This window comes from Sus scrofa, chromosome 6, assembly GCF_000003025.6.
Source record: "Sus scrofa isolate TJ Tabasco breed Duroc chromosome 6, Sscrofa11.1, whole genome shotgun sequence".
Taxonomy (NCBI): Eukaryota; Metazoa; Chordata; class Mammalia; order Artiodactyla; family Suidae; genus Sus; species Sus scrofa.
This window is the reverse complement of record NC_010448.4, coordinates 54,972,373-54,993,330: the sequence shown is the minus strand read 5'-3', so window position 1 is coordinate 54,993,330 and position 20,958 is coordinate 54,972,373. Positions and strand designations below refer to the sequence as shown.

Sequence of the window (20,958 nt, the reverse complement as noted above, 5' to 3'; positions counted from 1 at the left end):
GTGGGGGGCCCAGCCCCAGCTTCCAAGAGTCCTCTCCCCATGGAGTCGCATAGCACACGTAAGGAGGTGTGACAGCACATGTGAAATGTCTACCAGGGACGTTCATAAGAGACTCAGCACCCAGGGTTTTTACTGGGGGCTGGTCACATGGGCACTTTCTGCCTGGGACCCACCAAAATTCTGGAGTCCTGGGAGTTCCCTTGTGGCCCAGCAGGCTAAGGATCCAGCTTCGTCACCGCCTGCTGTGGCCGGAGTTCCATCCCTGGCCAGGGAACTTTCACATGCTGTGGGTGCGGCCAAAAAAAAAAATCTAGTCTCAGAAGGAAAGCAGGTGTTCAGCATGATAGTTTGGGCACAGGGGAGCCCCTTTTCTTGATGCTAGACCTTTCCCAGCTGATCTGCAGGCACGAGGCAAGGTTCAGCCTGGCGAGCAGGCCTTTCCAAGGAGAGCAGTCTCAGGCCTGCCACGTTAGTAATTACCCTCTGCATAGCTGGATAGTAAGAGCAGGAGAAAGAGGAAACAAGCAGCTGTGGGAAAATAGAAAGGAGCGGGTCTTGAAAGCCGAGCATGTACCTGACCCTGCGGAAATCAGCTAAACCACACGTGCGGTTCATTACCCTGAGGACAAGGACGCTCCCCTTGCCCAGGTTATAACCTCGCTCATTTTGTCCACCCACAGCCGAGCCCGACTCCACCGTTGCCTGCGTGTCAAGTCCCCAGAAACAAAGATTTTCGCTTAAACTAGTGAGTGGCCCCGGGGGCAGCGCTAAGGGGAGGACCCGGGACTTATGGCCTGCAAGGAGTGGTGAGACCTTGGACAGGACACGTCTCCCCCTGGGCCTCGGGTTCTTCTGCATGGGCCCGTCGAGCTGCAGTCAGGTCCACCCCTGAGCCCTGTGATCTGGGCAGGTGTCCGAACACCAGGACAGCTGAGTTGAGCACCCACCCACTCGGCCCTAGATGGAGGCTGTGAGGTGGATCAGAACCAGTGCTCTGGAGCCAGCCTCGCAGATGAGCCACAGCACCTGCTTGCTGAGCGCCTGGTCCGTGCCCAGCCCTGGGCTAAGAAACTCTGACCTGCGGGGGGTTACTGTGCTCCGCATTTAACAGATGAAGATATGAGGAGTCACTTGCCCAGGGGCACCCGGCGTGCAAGCTGCTTTGTTCACTGCTCTGTCTCCAATGCCCAGAGCAATACTAGGCGCATCATCGGTGCCTCTTAGAAAGAACGAGTGAATGAATGGCAGAGCTGGGATTTGAACCCAGCTGTCTTTGACTCTGTGCCCTTAAGAATCCAGTTGTACTAGTTGTGTTTAACTAAAATATTTTGTCTGTCTGCTAGGAAAGAATGGCCCAATATTAACAGTGGTTTAGGAGTTCCCATCGTGGCTCAGCGGAAACAAATCTGACTAGTATCCATGAGGATGCAGGTTCACTCCCTGGCTTCGCTCAGTGGGTTAAGGATCTGGTATTGCTGTGACCTGTGGTGTAGGTCGCAGATGCAGCTCAGGTCTGGGGATGCTGTGACTGTGGTGTAGGCCAATTCAACTCCTAGCCTGGGAATCTCCATATACCACACAGGTGCGGCCCTAATAGACCGAAAAAAAAAAAGTTTTAAGCAAAATAGTATTTTATTGCTCTTTTACTTAAAAACCTGGGGCAGTGATCCAGGGTGGATGTGGTGGTTCCATAAATGGGGCTCACTTTCTTTCTTCTTGATGCTCCCAGGTCTTCAACCTATAACCTCCATTTCATGGGCTGAGATGGCTGCTCCAGCTCCTACCATCTCATCTGCATTCCATCCAGCTGGAACAGAAGAGGGAGGGGAGAGCTGCCCCAGCCCTTCAAGAGCATAAGCTGGAGATTGCCCATATCTCTTCTGTTCACATCTCCATTGGCCAGAACTTGGTCATGTGGTCATTCCTCACTGCACAGGAGACTGGGAAATGTAGTTTTTAGCCGAAGGCCACATATCTAGGGAAAACTTGTGGATCCTACCCTAAGAGGAAGAGAAGGGACCTGGGAGTAACTCAAAAGGCTCTGATTGATATGTGTTCATGTGCAGAACACTAGGGAGTTTGGCTCTGATGTGGGACTTGCTGAGGAACCTGGGTTGTCGCTGGCATCACCCTGGGGTGATCCATGGCCAGTGATGACTAGGAGGCCTTGCCTAAGAGGTTCCCGTGTGACAGCCTTTTCCTCCCCTCTCCCCCATTTAGGATGCCAAGGATGGGCGCTTGTTCAACGAGCAGCACTTCTTCCAGCGGGCTGCCAAGCCTTTGCAAGGTACCCTTCAGGGAAGCCACGAGTGAGGGAGAGTTGGGGCCACCCGCTTAGTCGAAACAACTGGTCTCTCCCTGAAGAGGAAGAAAGAGTGGGGATTCAGTTAAAGACTCAGATTTGCTCCCCTCACCCCTCAGGCCGCAGAGAACAGACAGTGATGTTGGGCTGAGGCTGGCATGTACCAGCTCTTGAGAGCTGAGTGTTATATTAAGTTTTCAGAAATAACCACAAGCCAGTTGGTAAACATAGCCATTATTAAGTATGAATTGCAGTTCCCGTTGTGGCTCAGGGGGTTAAGAACCCAGCATAGTACCTGTGAGGATGCAGGTTCGATCCCTGGACCCACTCAGTGGGTTAAGGATCTGGTGTTGCCAAATGCTGCGGTGTAGGTCGGATCCAACCGTGGCTGTGGCTGTGGCCGGCAGCTGCAGCTTGGATTTCACCCTAGCCTGGGAACTTCCATATGCCATAGGCGTGGCCCTAAAGAAATGCGGGGGGGATTACATCAACTTAGCAATCAAATAAATTATATTAAGGAAAGAGTAATAAATACTCAAAGCTCGTCACTTCTAATTATCTGTCTGCATTTTCTGTGCTCTTGAGATTATTTTCATTGTATTTGTGTGGTGAAAATACCATCTGCCAGCATGCTCTCGCATCTCTTCCCAACACGACACCATGCTGGCAGCTTGAAGTTGGCCATGGGAAGGATTTACACCACAGAAACTGGCAAACACTACAGATCAGGGCTATTTTTCCACAGACAGCCAGTTATTCCGCTTTTATCAGCACACTGCTGGGCGGGTACCATCTAGCTGAGACCCCGGAGGGTGGGTGGATGACGGCTGGTGACACCGCGACCAGTGCAGACACTTCCTGAGCTCGTTAGCTATGTGCGGGAATTCAGAAGTCCCGAGTCTTTCTTACCCCTTGCTTACCCCTTGCGTTTACTCCAGTTTTTCTTCCTTGTTCACACCCCAGTCATCACCTTCGCCCACAGAGGTGATGTTTCTGATCACAAGACTCAGGGTCTGGCCTGGGCTTGGGTACCCTCTGCTTGTGGTCTGAGAACGGGCTGCTGTCCATTGTGGATGTGGGGCCAGGTGGGCTCTAACCTCTCAGGCCTCCACCTCCCACAGTGAACAAGTGGAAGAAGCTACGCTCGACCCCCCAGCTGGCCATCCCCTCCTGCGTCGGTTTTGGTGTTCACCAGAACAGGTACAGGTGAGTCGCCTCACTCGCTGCCCACCTCGCCGGCCCCTTCCTTTCTTTCCCTGTCATGGGACCAGGCGTGGCAGGGCCCCTGGAGCCAGTGGCCAGTGAGTGGCATCCTTCCTTCCCCAGCTTTGAGCCAGGCTGATCCTCCGCCCGTCAGAACCCTTCATCTCATCGGGCCCCGTGACCGCGTAGCCCCCAGCCGCCGTCCCTCCTTGGTGGCCTGTGTTCCGTGCCCTCCCCGGTCACCTCTCCCACCTCCTGGGACGCTCCTGTCTTCCAGGTTCCTGGTGTTCCCCATCCTGGGGAGGAGCCTGCAGTCGATTCTGGATGACTGCCCGAAGCCCGTCATGCCCGTGAGGGCTGTGTTCCAGATGGCCTGCCGCCTGGTAGGTACCTGAGCCGTGCGCGCTCCCATCCCGGGGGGGTGGGGGTGGGGGGCTCCAGGTCCTCGATTCCCAGTCTGTTTCTTGATGGACACATTCCGCCTGCACCTTCCTCCGCGGGGTCCTGGGCCCAGGCACACTGACTGACGCAGCTCATCTTGGGGCCATTGGAGCCAGAGTGATGAGATTGCCAAGAGGGAGCATGTTCAGGACACTGTGGCAGCTGGGGGAAGGGGCCCGGCCTAACCTGAGGGGTTCAGTAGCATCCTGGGGGAGGGGGGGTCATTTCTATGCTGAGTGGGAAGGAGCAAGGTATTGGGTAGAATGAGAGTGGAGGTGCATGAGGAGCACGTTCCAGGCCCAGAATGCAGCTTGAGCAAAGGCCTGTATGGGAGCGAGCACGAGACATTCCTCCCCTCCTTCCTTCAGCCTTTCATTAAACATTTTCCAGGTCCCTGCTGCGTGTCTCACTGTCCCTGGGAGTACAGTGAGGGGCAGCACAGACATGGTTTCTCTGTCTAGGGGAAAAGGATGATATTAAATCACAGTTGCAGAGTTCCCGTTGTGGCTCAGTGGTAATGAGCCCGACTAGAATCCCTACAGATGCGGGTTTGATCCCTGGCCTCTCTCAGTGGGTTAAAGATCTGGCACTGCCGTGAGCTGTGATGTAGGTCACAGTCGCAGCTCAGATCCCGTGTTGCTGTGGCTGTGGTGTAGACCAGCAGCTATAGCTCTGATTCGACCCCTAGCCTGGGCATGTGCCACATGTGTGGCCCTAAAATAGCAAAAAAAAAAAAAAAAAAGAAAAACCAAATGCCAGCTTTAATGCTGAAGTTAAGTCGAATTAGGAGACATGCTTAGGGGTGCTTCCAGTGAGCTTCCAAATGCTTCACTCAGAATTAGGGTTGAACCCTCACCCGCCTCCATCACAAGCAGCACCACATGATCCCAGGGCCAACACTGGGCTTCCTTCGCCGGGCTCTACATCAGAGCCTCTTTGTGTTGGACATGCTGCTCATGGAGATGCTTTCTTGCCTCCCCCAGCTGGATGCCCTGGAGTTCCTCCACGAAAATGAGTATACACATGGAAATGTGACAGCTGAGAATATCTTTGTGAACCCAGAGGACCTGCGCCAGGTAACAGCCAGGCCCTCCCCCACCCAGGGGCTCTGGGAGCTCGGAGCGCCCCTGTCTCAAAGCCACCGTTTATTTTACAGTGCTTATTGCCCACAAAGAATCACTGTCCATCATGCATAAAGAGCTCCTTTGAGGAAATAAGAAGAAATAAGCAACGTAGTCGAAAAATGGGCAAAGGATAGAAAAAGCAATGCTTAGAAAGGGAAATCCTCCGGTTAGCTAAATACATGAAGGAGTTCCCGCTGTGGCTCAGCTGTAACGAACCCAACTAGGATCCATGAGGATGCAGGGTCAATCCTTGGCCTCGCTCAGTAGGTTAAGGATCTGGCGTTGCCGTGAGCTGTGTGTGGTGTAGGTTGCAGATGCGCCTCTGATCCCAAGTTGCTGTGGCTGTGATATAGGCTGGCGGCTACAGCTCCGATCAGACCCCTAGCCTGGGAACCTCCATATGCTGCAGGTGCGGCCCTAAAAAGCAAAAAAAAAAAAAAATTGTATGAAAAGATGCTCAACCTCCCTAATGATCATAGAAAAATTTTAAATGTGCTATTCAGGACTTCCTGTGTGGCTCACAACAAAATGCACCATTTTTACCCCTTGGGTAAACAAAATTAGAAAAATAATCTCTATTGCTGATAAGGATATAAGGAAATAGGAGCTCTGTATATACTTTTGGCAACCTCTTTGGAAGGTAATTTGAAGGTATGAGCCAAAATGTTAACTGTGTGTAGTTTTTGATGTACTAGTTCCTCTTTTAGGGATGTGTCCATTGCATGTATTCACAGGTATGTGTATAAAGTATGTATTATACATTAAATATATGCTCCCAGGAGAGTGCTGATTGAACACTGTTTTGTAGTAAACCTAGTTACTCTTTCAGTTGCAATGACAGAAACCCAATTTAAGGTGCCTTAAGAAAAAGGCACCATCGTGACGCAGCGGAAGCGAATCCAACTAGGAACCATTAGGGGGTAGGTTCAAATCCCTGCCCTTGCTCAGTGGGTTAAGGATCCAGCATTGCCATGAGCTGTGGGGTAAGTCACAGATGTGGCTCAGATCCTGCGTTGCTGTGGCTGTGGCATAGGCCAGCGGCTGTAGCTCCGATGATTGGACCCCTAGCCTGGGAACCTCCATATGCTGCAAGGGTGGCCCTAAAAAGCAAACAATAAATAAATAAAATAAAATAGGAGTTCCTGTCGTGGTACAGTGGTTAACAAATCCGACTAGGAACCATGAGGTTGCGGGTTCGATCCCTGCCCTTGCTCAGTGGGTTAAGGATCCAGTGTTGCCATGAGCTGTGGTGTAGGTTGCAGACATGGATCCTGCATTGCTGTGGCTTTGGTGTAGGCCGGTGGCTACAGCTCTGATTAGACCCCTAGCCTGGGAACCTCCATATGCCACGGAAGTGGCCCTGGAAAAGGCAAAAAGACCTAAATAAGTAAGTAAAATAAAATAAAAAGCCAACATGCCCTGGCCTGGAAACTTCTACATGCCATGGATGCGGCCCAAAAAGCCAACAAAAAGTCTGTGTGAGCTAACCTTGTGTATCTGGCGGATGAGCACTTTACTTTTTGTTTTAAACTCAGTTAAGCCTTCTAACAATCCTAAAATGTGGGGACTGTCCTTATCTTCGTTTTACAAATGGAGAAAACAAAGCCCGGACAAGTTTCATAATTTGCCCAAGGTTATACCGCCACTGAAGGGCCAAACTGGCATTGGAACCCGGTCTCTCTGACCCAGAATTAATGCCTTGAAACACTGTAAAAGTGCAGAAAACTGTGTGCCCAGCAGGAGGTATGGTATGATACCTCTGTGGAAAACTAGAGCCTCCTCCTGGTCCACAAATATTTGCTGATTATTTGAAGAAAATGATGTGACGGAGTTCCCGTCCTGGCTCAGTGGTTAAGGAATCTGACTAGGAACCATGAGGTTGTGGGTTCAGTCCCTGGCCTCGCTCAGTGGGTTAAGGATCCGGTGTTGCCATGAGCTGTGGTGTAGGCTGCAGACCTTGCTCGGATGGCGTTGCTGTGGCTGTGGTGTAGGCCAGCGGCTACAGCTCTGATTCAACCCCTAGCCTGGGAACCTCCATATGCTGCAGGTGCGGCCCTAAAAAGAAGGAAAAAAAAAAAAGACAAGCAAAATAGAAACTACTGATAGTGGTTACTTCTGGGCAGTAGGTTTACGGGTCTGAGCAGTGATGGGGACAGTTGGTTTGGGTTGTTTTCACACCCCCCTGTACCGTTTGGCATTTGGGTGTTTCAGACTACATCCAAACCAGGATTGAAATCTCTGGTTCCAAAATCTGAGTTGCTAACCTTCAAGCTCTGTGGCTTCTCCCCACATCCACGCAGGTGACCTTGGCAGGCTACGGCTTCACCTTCCGCTATTCTCCAGGCGGCAAGCACGTGGCCTACACCGAAGGCAGCAGGAGCCCACATGAGGGGGACCTTGAGTTCATTAGCATGGACCTGCACAAGGGATGCGGTAAGAGGCCAGAGAACGGGGTTCAGTACCATGGAAGCATTCTTCTCTACAAGGGCAGCTCTAGGTTTTCATAGCCACAGTCCGCAGAGGGCCAGACCCAGCAGTCACCCTAAGCGGGGAGCTGTGGTAGGGATTCAGAACCGTGGGTATCGTCCGTACACATCGGCTATTTAGCATCAAGGACAGTGAGCAGTTGGCTACAGAGAACCCCTGCAGGTCCAGAGGTTTGTGTCAGCATCCGTATAGACTTGGAGCGTGAGAGTTGCCCAAGAGTCACCCAGGAGTTGCTGTCTGCAGCACACAAGTGAGGTTTGGACAGAGACTCAGATGTCAGCAGTATATCAGGTGTTGTCATCTGAAGCCCAGGGACAGTGATGAGACTATCTAAGGAACGTGTGTGGGGAGAGAGAGCACTTAGAGGAAAAGATTCCTTGAGGCGGTCTCTACCTCTCTTTCCCAAACCACCCCCTCTTTTTTGGCCACACCCACAGCATATGGACATTCCCAGGCCAGGGATTGAGTCCAAGCTTCAGCTGCAACCTACACCACAGCTGCAGCAATGCCAGATCCTTAGTCCACTGTGCCATAGCAGAACTCCCCAACCCCCTTGGTTTCATGGCCGTCTGTGTGCCTGCCTGTGTCCTCCCCACTCCACACTCTCCCAGGAAAGGGATAGTGCCTCCAGCAGCTGGTGGCCAGAAGGTCCGACACAGAAAACTCTGTTGAATGCCTGTATGAAGTGTTGTCTGAATCACGTGATTTAGAAAGTGTAAGGAGAGAAGCGCTGTCTCCTTTGTTCTTTGCTGCTGAACCAGGCTGAGTTCAGTGTCCTTCCCAGCTCCCCACCCCTTCCTCCCTCTTCCCCTTCCTTCCCGTCTCTCTCCCCTCTCCTTCCTCTCTCAGGAAAGTGGGGGGGAAGGGAGGGGGCAGAGAGAGGAGGGAAGGAAGGGGTGGGTGTGTCAGCAAGCAGAGCATCTGGACAGAGCCACCACCGCCTTCCTTCCCTCCCCAGGCCCCTCCCGCCGCAGTGACCTCCAGACCCTGGGCTACTGTTTGCTGAAGTGGCTTTATGGGACCCTGCCATGGACACACTGTCTTCCCAACACCGAGGATATCATGAAGCTGAAGCAGAAGTGAGTCTGGGGGTCAGCAGAGCCCAGCACTGGCCTGGCACCCCTGCGGGTGGGACAGAAGCTCAGAATCCAACAGGGAACAGAAAGGATGGGGAGGCAGCATCTGGCAAAGCCAAGGCCTCTGCAGTTCTCAGATGTGTGCTCTACTGTCCATTCTGGAATGCAGCAGGCAAGAGTATGGGCCCTGGATCCACACTGCCTGGGATCAGACTCTGGCCCCATCACGGCAGGGTGTTGGGTGGGCAGCTTAACCTCCACAGGCCTCAGTGTCCTCCATGAGATGGAATCCTGTTAGCACCCAAAGAATTCAAGGAAGTCAGATGCACAGCACTCAGCACAGAGCCTGGCCTGTAGAAAATGCTCACTGTGTGCAAGACACCATGATTCATTCATTCCTATGTGGACACACAGGCAATCTAAGCAGTTGGGCCTGACCCTGCCTCAGCATCTGGCAACACTGGCTTCCAGTGTCCACATGTCCTCTCCCTCTGCATGTTAAACCACCAGATCCTGCTGGTTCTGGTTTGCACTTTCAGCAACAGGACAGCAGAGTGTGGACAAAAATGGAGCTCCTGGGGGTGAGATTCAGCACCAAGGACAGAGCCGGGGTGGGCTGCTGAGGGCGTGCTGCTCAGCGTGGGATTCAACACCAAGGACAAAGGGCAGCTAGGCCCAGAGGGAGGTAAGCAGAGGCACCAAGGACAGCGGACGGATGGGCACAGGGAAGCCCTTCAGGTCCAAGAGGTTGGGATTCAAGATCTGGTCTAGGCTTGGGGCATGAGAGAAGCTCCAAGAGGAGTCATCCAGGAGATGGTTGGCTCTCCATGACTGAAGGGCAGGAATGAAGTCTTCACGGAGCCTCAGATCTCAGTAGTGTTTTAGGAGTTGTCAGCAGAAGTCCTGGGAGAGAATGAGGTTATCCAGGGAGAGTAGGCACAGCAGGAAAAGGGAAAACCCTCCGCTGATCAACATTGAGTCCATTGTGCTTCTCAATTCTCAACATGCTGTGTCCCTGGTTTTCTTATCTTATTTTGCCCCTTTTACCTCCCCGATCTTCTCTCTCCACTGTGGATACCTACTTTAACATCCTGAATGTATGTTCTACTGTTGTGCTTGCTTGAATGTATTTGTATCTTTCTGCTTGCATGATGGTGGTGGCATTGTTTGTGTCTAACTTGCATAAATAGTATTCTGCTAAAATCTCACCTGTTTCTGGCTTTTTTCACTCAACACTTCAAGTTTAACCCCATGATTATATGTGCATTGAGTTTACTGCTGCCTTTTTTTTCTTTTATGTTTTTAGGGCCGTACCCATGGCATATGGAAGTTCCCAGGCTAGGAGTCCAGTTAGAGCTATAGCTGCCAGCCTATGCCACAGCAATGCAGGTTCTGAGCCACACCTGCAACCCACACCACAGCTCACAGCAACACCGGATCCTTAACCCACTGAGCGAGGCCAGGGATCAAACCTGCATCCTCGTGGACACTAGTCAGATTCATTACTACTGAGCCACAGTGGGAACTCCTGAGTTTACTGGTGCTGATTCTTGCATTTAAATAAATTTGTATAGACCCGTCTCTGTCCTTAAATAATATACATGATGGGTGTATTTGATTGGCATAAATAGTGTTGTGTTCTAAATCTCGTTTTCTTTCATTCAATGCCATTTTTGACCCCATATGTCCGTGTGTGATTGTCATAAATGGTGCCATGCCCCAAATCTCATCCTCCTCCAGCTGAAGGCTCCCCAGGTAGCCCACCCTCACCCCACTGCATCGGGTTTCCTGCTTGTTCACGCTCAGAGGAAGGGACTCCTGTCACAGTGGCCTGCCTGTAGTGACCTGTTCAAGGCTAATATTTACCGTATGCTTTTCTGCACTGGGCAGAACACCCAGTGCTCCCCTTTTTCATCCTCAGAACAACTCTGAGCTAAGTGCTCTCCTGAGCTGAGGCACAGAGAGCTTAAGTCATCAGCCCAGGTCACACAGCTGGTCAGAGGTGCTCCAAGACCATTCGACTCCAGGGGAGGCCCTTTCAGCGTAACGTTACTGTCTCCCAAGTATGGGAGGCTTATCGCAGGTGGGTTGGTGGCTTTGGGATGCAGCCGTCCTCCACTCAACAGATGCCTGTCAAGCACCTCCCGTACACCAGGCTCTGTCCTAGGCCTGGAGATACAGGAATAATAACTAAGACAAACATCCACGCCACCCAGGGAACTCACACTCTGACGGGGTAGATAGACAGTAAAGAGACAGACACACAGCATGTCAGAGGTCAGACGGCACCACCAGGTCAGAACCCCGGGTACCCATCAAGGTATGGGCATGCTCACTCTTTTAAAGGCCAGGGCAGGTCTGATGGCAATAGGGGCAGATGAATTGCCCCCAGAAGGGTGGTGAGGCAAGAAAGAGGTCCCACTTTGGCCCTAATGTCTGAATATTTCTGTAGGAGAGAGAGACAGAGAGGCAAGCCCTTGGCTCCTGGCTTCCACAGGCAACCTCTGTGTCAGAAGTGAGCCTTTTTTTTTTTTTTTTTAAGGGCCACATCTGTGGCGTATAGAATTTCCCAGACTAGGGATTGAATCGGAGCTGCAGCTTCTAGTCTATGCCACAGCCAGAGTAACGCCAGATCCTTAACCCACTGAGCAGGGCGAGGGAATGAATCTACATCCTCACGGGTACTCGTTGGGTTCCTAACCCGCTGAGCCACAATGGGAACTCCTGGAATTTCTTTTTGAACTTATTTTCTAGTTTTCTGGTGGTTTTCCATTTTTGCAACGAAACCAGGTGAAAATGAGTCACAGAATTAGTAACACAGGTGGTCAGAGCATACAGCCCAATCCCTGAAGCAATGAGTGTGACTGAAGTTTGTGAACTGCTCCTTGATGCGCTCTGCTGAGCTTTTGTGACGAGACCCCCAAAACGCTGTGGCTCAAACGAGGTAGATGTTTGCTTCCTTCTCATTCACAATCCCAAGGTAGGGGACCCAGGATAAGGGGGCCCTTTGACAAGCTCTATTGTCCCTGATCTAAGGGACAAAACTAGAAGTGACATGTCTCCAGTCACATGGCTACCCCAAGCTGCAGTGAGGGCCGGGAAATGTCTCCAGGCTGTGGCTGCTGACAGTTGGGCCTCTGCCATTAAAAGGGAGAAGTGACACTCGGTGGCAGGTAACAGACTCCATCAGAGTGCCACCTTTAGTCGAGTCTCTGTGTGAGCAGGGACCACGTCCACTCTCTTCATCACTGCGTTTGCAGTACGGCACGTGGTAGGTGCATCGTGCGTGCTCCTGAGCTAGTTGGGGGACAAGCAACTAAGGAAAGAGGCGTGAACCTTCATCCACAGGCCTGGGCTTCTGGGTGGGCTCACAAGTCGGCAGATGCAGCCCCAGCCTGGAGACCCACCCACGGGCAGGCAGCAGGTTCTGCCTGTGAGGTGGAGGCAGCCCCCCAGGGGCATTGTGGGGGCAGAAGGAAGGCAGCTGACCTGGCCTCGGCCGCTGGAAGCCCTTACCTAAGAGATGCCTGACCCGCTCTACAGAGAGCGGAGGAGTTTCCGAGGCAGGCAAGGGGAAGACAGGATTTCTAGGCAGATAGAGCAGCACATAGATGAACCCCCCTTTTGTTCATTTATTCATTCATTCATTTAGGACCTGTTTCCTGAAGCTCTGCTGGGTTGAATTCTCCCTCCTCCTACTTCCTGTAACTCCTGTTGTGGCACAGCAGAAATGAACCCAACTAGTATTCGTGATGATGCGGGTTCAATCCCTGGCCCTGCTTAGTGGGTTAAGGATCTGGCATTGCCTCGAGCTGTGGTGAAAATTGCAGACATGGCTTGGATCTGGCATCGCTGTGGCTGTGGTGTAGGCCAGCAACTGTAGCTCTCATTCGACCCCTAGCCTGGGAACCTCCATATGCTGTGGGTGCAGCCCTAAAAAGCAAAAAAAGAAAAAAAAAGTTCTATCTCCCTTTTCACCTGTCTCCCACCTTCCCCTTCATAGGAGTTAATCTAATTTGACCTTGACGTGCATCCAAAGAGGCTCTGCCCTTGCCAAGCGGGTACGGAGTAAATTAAATCAGTCCTAGTAATCACTTGCATATCGATAATTTCAGAATGAATAACAGTTCATTCCAGAGCCCCAGGTCCCAACCTCAGTCACAGGGGGAGGGCTGGGCACCTGAAGACGTTCTCCAGGGAGGTGGTGGTGGTGGTCCCTTCCTTTGAGATCCCCCAGCCCAGCCTCCGTCGGTCGATTTGAGGCGGTAACCAAAGGGTCCACAAGGGGGCAGTGTCGCCACGTGCACGTTTCGTGGCGCTCTACCCTGTCCTGTCTTCCCTTGTGTGTGACACTTTGCATTTATTCAGCAAAAGTGTGTTCATTGTTTGTACACGATGGAATGAGTGAATAAGAGAAAGAGGTGAGGCAGTTTGATTTCCGAAGGTTTTCTGGCACGCCAGGCCCCCAGCTGGGAAAACACAAACTCCAATGGGAGCTGGTCCCCACACTTGAGGCTGCGGCAGGGCTCTGACAGCCACAGCCTGTGACAGAATTGCTCACGCAGTTTACAGCGTCCTGAGACTAGCCCAGCCCTTTGGGAATCTGCCAGGGGAGACGAGGGTCAGACCAAGCCCCCTTCCTGTACGGGTACGATGGTTGCTGTGGGGCACCCGTGGACCTGGGTGCAGGTGCTCAGACACTCGGATCCATTTCCTCTGCCCGGAGGGCTCAGGGGGTCGCCAGGGAGACCAGATCCTGAGCCAAGTCCAGAAGGGAAAGGAGCCACTTACTGGGGGGTCAGGGTGGGAAAATGCCATGAAGGGCAGAAGGAAGAGTAGGTGCAAAGGCCAGGAGGTGAGAGGGGGGAGTCAGGGAAACAAGGCCGTAAGGGCCTGTGGCTTTGGTGCCAGAGGTTTCCCCCAGGGCACTCGGGAGGGCCATATGTGTCCCACTCTGGACTCAGAAAGACTCTGGGGCCATATGGGGGATGCACGGGAAGCTGGGGGCAGGGGAGCCTGGGGTCCAGAGAGAAAGGGTGAGGCCTGAGCTGGGCTCAGAGTCCTGGACAGAGCAGGGAGATGGGGCAGAAAAGATTGGGGAGCAGGAGGGTGGAGCTTGGGGACCTCTGGGCTGTGGGGGAGGGGAAGGGGAGCATAGCACGTGTGACCCAGTGGACAGTGAGAAGCCAGCCCAGTGGTCCAGTCCAGGGAAAGATACCGGTGTCTGGGACTCTGAGGATGGAGCAAAGGAAGTGGATGAACTTTCTTTTTTCTTTTTTTTTTTCCTTTTTTTTTAATTGAAGTATAGTTGACTTAACAGCATCATGTTAGTTTCACGTGTACAGCAGTGATTCATATTATGTGTGTGTGTGTGTATATATATATATATTGCTTTTCAGATTCTTCTCCATTGTAGATTATTACAAGATATTGAGTAGACTTCCCCATGCTGTACAGTAGGTCCTTGTTGATTATCTATTTTATTTTATGTATTTATTTTGCTTTTTTAGGGCCATACCCATGGCATATGGAAGTTCCCGGGCTAGGGGTCTGAATCAGAGCTACAGCTGCCGGCCTACACTAAGCCATAGCTACAACCTACACCACAGCTCATGGCAGTGCTGGATCCCCAACCCACTGATCGAAGCCAGGGATCAAACCCACATCCTCACGAATACTAGTCAGATTCGTTTCCGCTGCATCAAGACAGGAACTCCAGTTATCTATTTCATATGTGCAAGTATGTGTATGTTAAGCCCAACTTCCTAGTTGATCCCTCCCCCACCCACTTTCATTTTTCCTGCGTGGTCCACGGGTGGCGGGTTATCCATGTATATGTACCAGATATGCCGGCATGGGGTCCACAGATAGATAGCTGATCCACATTATTCAGAATCATTTTTTTGTGAACTGGCCTTTTCACTAAAATGTATATGTAACCCTAGATCATTACTCGCAGTGCTTTCAAGGTCAGTCTTGAGTTATGCAGAGTGGAGAAAAAAAAAATTTTTTTTTTTTTTTTTTGTCTTTTTAGGGCTGCACCCACGGCATATGGAGGTTCCCACGCTAGGGGTCGAATCGGAGCTACAGCTGCCGGCCTACACCACAGTCACAGCCATGCAAGATCCAAGACCCGTCTGTGACCTACACCTCAGCTCAAAGCAACAGTGGATCCTTAACCCACCTAGCGAGGCCAGGAATCGAACCGCAACCTCATGGTTCCTAGTCGGATTCGTTAACCACTGAGCCACGACGGGAACTCCGGTTAGAGAAAATTTTGAGTCGCCCAATGCATGTGATTCCAGCCGAGTTCAAACAAAGCAACCTTCTGCCTTCTTGTTTCAGCTCACACTGTGAACAAGTGCCCTTTATGCGTTCTGTTTAGCGCCACGTTTTCCGCACTTTTGTGCTTTTTGTTGAGTATATGCCGCTTAAAATGCCCCCAAGCAGAGTTCCCGTTGTGGCTCAGTGGATTAAAAACCTGACATGGTGTCTGTGAGGATGCAGGTTCCATCCCCAGCCTCGCTCAGTGGGTTAAGGATCCCGTGTGGCCGTGGCTGTGGCGGAGGCCGGCAGCTGCAGCTCCAATTCGACCCCTAGCCTGGGAACCTCCACATGCTGTGAGTGCGGCCCTAAAAAGACCAAAAAAATGGCCCCTGGCGTAGAGCTGTCTAACGTCCCTGAGCACAAGAAGGCTGGAATGCGTCTTATAGAGAAAATTCGTGTGTGAGATGAGCATCCTTTGGGCGTGAGTTACACCCCTGTTGACCCCGAGATCCACATGAATGAATCAATACTATATTAAGTAAGTTGCCTTACGTACGTATAAAACCAGGTGATCGATCGATCAATCAGCTGGGGGAAAGGTTGCCACTGGAAGCTTGCAGGTGCCGAAGGCTGTGTTTCTGCTAAACTCATGGTTCAGAATTTGCTCATTCCGTGCTCGAGGCCACACTAGAGAACGTGAAGTACCATGAGTAGTGAAAACTAGGACACCTCCACCCGACGTCCTGTTTCCAAAGACCTTTCGCATGTACCTCTGTCCTGCCAGGTTTCTTGACAACCCGGAGAGCCTCGTGGGACAGTGCTCTCGCTGGATCAGCCCCTCAGGTATGTCGCCGGGGGTGGGAGCAGGCAGGGACCGTCTTCAGGATGCCTTTCTTTGCACCCCTCTGTTTTCTTTTGCATTTTCCAAATTTCACATGTATATGAGCCCCTTGGAGAAAACAGAAACCTTCCCCCCAAATTCAGGAGTGTCTCTGGGCAGTAACAACACACACATGCTACTACAGACACACAACATAGGAGGCTGGTTTGGAGGGTTTGGGGTTATTTTTTTGGCTTCGGGGGGGTTTGTCCACACCATCAGCTTTCGGAAGTTCCCGGTCCACGGACTGCACCCAAGCCACAGCAGAGACAACACTAAATCCTTAGCCACTCGGCCACCAGGAAACTCCCAAGGCTCCATTTTTAATTGCCTGAAACCCCTGGATTCAGATTATGTCTCTGCTGCTCAAGTCGCTCTCTTTTCCAGCCATGGGCTCTGGCTCTGTAAGAATGGGCCCCATCATTAGCTTATTGCAAATCTGTGATTCTAAGCCTGTCAGCGGGAGGTGGCATGGGTGGGGCTGGTGGAGAGGAAGCTCCGCCTCAGGTTTACGAGACTCTGGTCCTTGGCTTCCCCAGTAACAGCCCCCACCCTCAAGGTTGCCTGGAGAATTCAATGTAGAACCCTCTGCACAGAGCTGGGCCCAGGGGCATGCCCTCAGCTTCCCCTGCAACCCTAATTAAATGTGCTCTTTAGCTCAAAGTCGGGCCTGAGATCAACATTCCTCATTGGGACTTATTATGATTATTGGTTTCATAATGGGCACTTTAAAAAATGTAAGGCGTCCCCTTATGGCTTAGGTTAAAGACCTGGCGTTGTCACCTCTATGGCTTGGGTCACTGCTGTGGCATGGGTTTGATTCCTGGCCCAGGAACTCACACGTGTCATAGGTGAGGCCAAAAAAGCTAAAATGCTTTATCTTTTATTAAAGTGGCGACTATCTGGAGTTCCCACTGTGGCTCAGTGGTAATGACTTCGACCCAACGAGTATCCATGAGGACTTGGGTTCGATCCCTGGCCTTGCTCAGTGGGTTAAGGCTGTTAAAAAAAGGTTAGCCTGTTTTTGTAAGCTCATGAACTACGAATTGCATTACATTCTGAAATGGCCAGGGGTACGAGTAGAAATCAGAAGAGCATTTGACACATGAAGCTTAGTCTGAAATTCAAGCAAGCAGCAGTCCAGGCAGTCCATACGTAAAGCTGCCTTGGCCATAGCCGTGCCCCGCTCTCTTCCTGCCCGCCCCCCGCGGGGCTTTGGTGGAGAAACAGCTGAGCTGAGGCCTCACCAGCCACACAGATTCCCCATGGACAAAGCCCCAGATCTCTGGCACTTTACAGTAAAAGCCTGCTGGCCCCCATCTTCAAGATGCACAGCAAATGGTTGTAGTTAAGAGGATATAATCAGCTGGGATTTGTGTTTAAAAAAAAGAAATACAGGAGGAGTTCCCACCGTGGCTCAGTGGCAACAAATCTGACTAGTATCCATGAGGACGCAGGTTCGATCCCTGGCCTTGCTCAGTGGGTTAAGGGTCTGGCATTGCTGTGGCTGTGGTATAGGTCAGCAGCTACAGCTCTGGCCTGGGAACCTCCATGTGCTATGAGTGCGGCCCTAAAAAGACAAAAAAAATACAGGAGTGGGGAGTGAAGGGGTTTTGATGAAGCAAGATTGGCATGACTTGACAGCTCTGAGACTGGGGGTTGGATAGACTCTGGCTCCGCTCACTCGTGGCATATGTTTGATGTTTTTTTGGGGAAAAAAGACTTTTATTTTTTTTATTTTTATTTTTTTGTCTTTTTAGGGCCGCACCTGCGGCATATGGAGGTTCCCAGGCTAGGGGTCGAATTGGAGCTGTAGCTGCCAAGCCTACACCAGAGCCACAGCAACTTGGGATCCGAGCCATGTCTGCAACCTACACCACAGCTCACGGCATTAACCCACTGAGCGAGGCCAGGGATCGAACCCACAACCTCATGGTTCCTAGTGGGATTTGTTAACCACTGAGCCACGATGGGAACTCCCAAAAAAGACTTTTTAAGATCTAAATGGCTATGGCAGTGCCAGGCACAGAGGACTCCCTGAGCAAACAGGCACCAGGGTTAAGGCCTTCTGGACACAGCCCCCCGGGTTCTGGGTTGGGGGCCCCTCTCAGGCATCTCCCGTGTCTCGACCACAGAGACCCTGCAGGGGTACCTGAAGGCGGTGATGACCCTCAAGTATGAGGAGAAGCCGCCCTACACAGCACTGAGGAACAGTCTGGAAGCCCTGCTGCAGGATCTGCGGGTGGCAGCCTACGACCCCCTGGACCTCCAGCTGGCCCCCCAGGTGGGTTCCCATGGGAGGAGTTTGTAAGTCTTCACCCGCTCCCTGGCTCCCAGCACAGCTTCCACGATGCCTTTGGATGCTTATACCCCATGGGCCAACTTCTCAGGGAGGCTCTGGCTGTTTCCACAGGGTTCTTGAACCTTCCAGCCCCCAGGCGTCGCAAGTAGCTGGAACTCAAATTGGCTTTAAGGCAGAGGGCGCTTGATGGGCTCCGGTTGCTAGAAAATTCCAAGGGAGGAAGCTGTAGGCTCAATTGGATTCAGGGCCTGGCAGTTGTCAGTCTTTCTCCATTTTTTTCTGTCCCTTTCTTCATCCCTCCATCCCTCTACCCATCCAGGAAAGTCTCTGCTTTCCTTTGGGCTGGCACCCTGCCCCCCCCCGCCATGCCTCCCCCACAAAAACCCGCTTGGCCCGTGCCCTGCTTCACCTCGCTCTGTGTGTGTGTGTGTGTGTGTGGTGTGTGTGTGTGTGTGAGCGCAGTTTTTCCACTGCCGCTGGCTGGCCTGTCCTACCTCCCCGTCCACCCACGGCCATGGAAACTGAAAACCTCGAAACCCCGCAGCCCCTCTCAGGAAAACAATAGTTTGCAGTGTGTGCCCTTTGCAGTCTGTGCCCGCTGGGGACACGTACCAAGGAGGTGCTACTTAAGGAGCCCGGGGATGTTGGAGCACCTGGAGGATCCCCTCGCCTCTGCCTGTGGCAGCGCCTTGCCTCAGCCTGATGGCCTGACCCCCCTCAGGTTCTCAGCCGGGCCCACCTCCATCTTACCTCAGGGCCATTCCTGCAGCCTGGGACGATTTTCCCCTTTGTTTTTGCACGACCAGCTCCTTCTCATCACCGCCTTCTGAGATCCCAAGGCCTCCCCTCATCGCCCCAGCGAGGCCCCACCCCAGCCCTCTCTTAGCACGTCTGTTTGCAGCACAGCCTTGACCCCTTGTGGAGAGAAGCTTGTGACGCATCTGTCATGTCTCCATTCCTCTCCTCCAGGTCATGAGCCCAGCAAAGCTTTCCTGTCCCTCTCATCCACGGCGGCGTCTCTGGTTCCTAGAAAGTAGAAAGCCCCCATCCCACAGTGGGACCTAAAGGGTGCCCCTGGAGTGAATGACACTTAACAACCATTTTTGTTGTCTTCCAGAAGCTGCAGTCTGCACTTTGAAATAGAGGGAAGGACAAAAAAAAGGAAACGTTTCTCAAGGCCTGCTATTGTAGAATCACAGATGAGCTTCTAGAAAGATCCCTGGAATGTGCATTCCTGCCTCTGCTTTAGGTGATATGACTCATCCATCTCAATTATCCTCAGGGAACCTGGTAGTTGGGCTCCACATAATGTGAACTCTCAACGCTCCCTTCCTACAGCCGTCGGCCCCTGCCAGCCACGGCGTTTGGATGGAGAAGACCCCCGTTCACAGCCAGGGGGTGGGCTGGCCTCCTGCACGGGGATGCTGCCACTGACACCACTACACTCTGACCATAAATTGTTTTGTTGAAGCTTGGAGAGTCGGGTGTCTGCAAATGAAGTTCCTTTTGGGAAAATTTAGCTCAGTCTTTTCCCCATCCATCCATCCATCCATCCCTCCCTCCCTCCCTCCAACCTTTCATCCAGTTGTCCCCTCTTTCATTCATCTGGCCACACTTCCAGGCAGACCCCCATCCATTCTTTCACTTGTCCATCCATCCCTCCCTCCATCTGGCCATGTACTTGTCCATCCATCTGCCCTCTCATCCATCCCCCTACCCACCCATCCATTCTTCCATCCATCCATCCATCCATCCACCCATCCACCCATTCATTCTTCCATCCATCCACCCATCCACCCATTCATTCTTCCATCCATCCATCCATCCATCCATTCTTCCATCCATCCATCCATCCATTCGTCCATCCATCCATCCATCCACCCATCCATCCATCCATCCATCCATCCACCCATCCATCCATTCTTCCATCCATCCATCCATCCATCCACCCATCCATCCATCCATCCATCCATCCATTCTTCCATCCATCCATTCTTCCATCCATCCATCCAACCATCCACCCATCCATTCTTCTATCCATCCATCCATCCATCCATCCACCCATCCATCCATCCATCCATCCATCCATCCATCTACCCATCCATTCTTCCATCCATCCATCCATCCATCCATCCACCCATCCATCCCCATCCATCCATCCATCCATCTGTGCATCCCTTCATCCCTCCCTCCGTATACTTGTCCCTCTGCCCTCTCATCCGTCCCTCCACTCATCCATCCATCCCTCTACCCATCCCTTGTCCATCCATCCCTGCATCCGTTCACCTTTTTAGCCTTCCCATTCACTTAACCATTCTCCCATCCACCTACGCTTCCTCTCTTCCAAGGACCCATTCTTCCTTTTATTCCACAAATACCCACCAAGCATTTCTTGAGCGTGTGCCCTATGACACCCATCATGCTGCACAGAGGATCCTGATGAACCAGACAGACATACCAACGTCCTTGGTCAGACGGAGCCCACGGTCAAGTGGAAGGAGACGGTATTAAAGGAGACGACTTCGGGCTGTGACCAGTACTCTGAAGACGAAGCTCAGGCTGTCATGGAGAGGGAGGGTGCCGAAGGAGAGCCTGGGGAGGGGAGGAGGTCGTAGGATGGTAGGGGAGCAAGGGAGGCTTGCAAAGGCAGACCGGCCAGCAGCCACCGCCAGTAATTCCACGGGGAAGGATTAAGGAGAAGAGAAACACACCTCGGAATGTGACTTTGGATATCTTTTTTTGATTTTATTTTTCTTTTTTGGCCATCTTGTCTCATATGATGTTCTCTGGCTAGGGGTGAGGTCTGAGCCACAGTTGCAGCAAGGCCAGGCCCTTACCCACTGTGCCAGACCAGGGATCGAACCTGCGTCCTGATG

General features: G+C 52.1%; 1 protein-coding gene across 9 annotated transcripts in view; it reads left to right on the top strand.

Annotated features, from left to right (window-relative positions):
- Positions 1-19,597, top strand: part of VRK3 (vaccinia related kinase 3) — a 67,874-nt gene extending 48,277 nt beyond the window's left edge. For 5 of the 9 annotated variants that reach the window (XM_013998683.2, XM_005664766.2, XM_003127353.5 and 2 more), the window contains 10 exons: positions 681-745; positions 2,221-2,287; positions 3,424-3,508; positions 3,783-3,888; positions 4,930-5,022; positions 7,371-7,503; positions 8,516-8,636; positions 15,685-15,743; positions 17,916-18,064; positions 19,200-19,559. In XM_013998683.2, coding sequence (XP_013854137.2) covers positions 681-745; positions 2,221-2,287; positions 3,424-3,508; positions 3,783-3,888; positions 4,930-5,022; positions 7,371-7,503; positions 8,516-8,636; positions 15,685-15,743; positions 17,916-18,064; positions 19,200-19,220 — 899 coding nt within the window. In that variant the 3' untranslated portion in view covers positions 19,221-19,559. Of the gene's footprint in view, positions 1-680; positions 746-2,220; positions 2,288-3,423; positions 3,509-3,782; positions 3,889-4,929; positions 5,023-7,370; positions 7,504-8,515; positions 8,637-15,684; positions 15,744-17,915; positions 18,065-19,199 lie in introns of all 9 variants that reach the window. The other 4 variants (XM_013998684.2, XM_021094775.1, XM_021094776.1 and 1 more) reach the window with 1 other exon arrangement.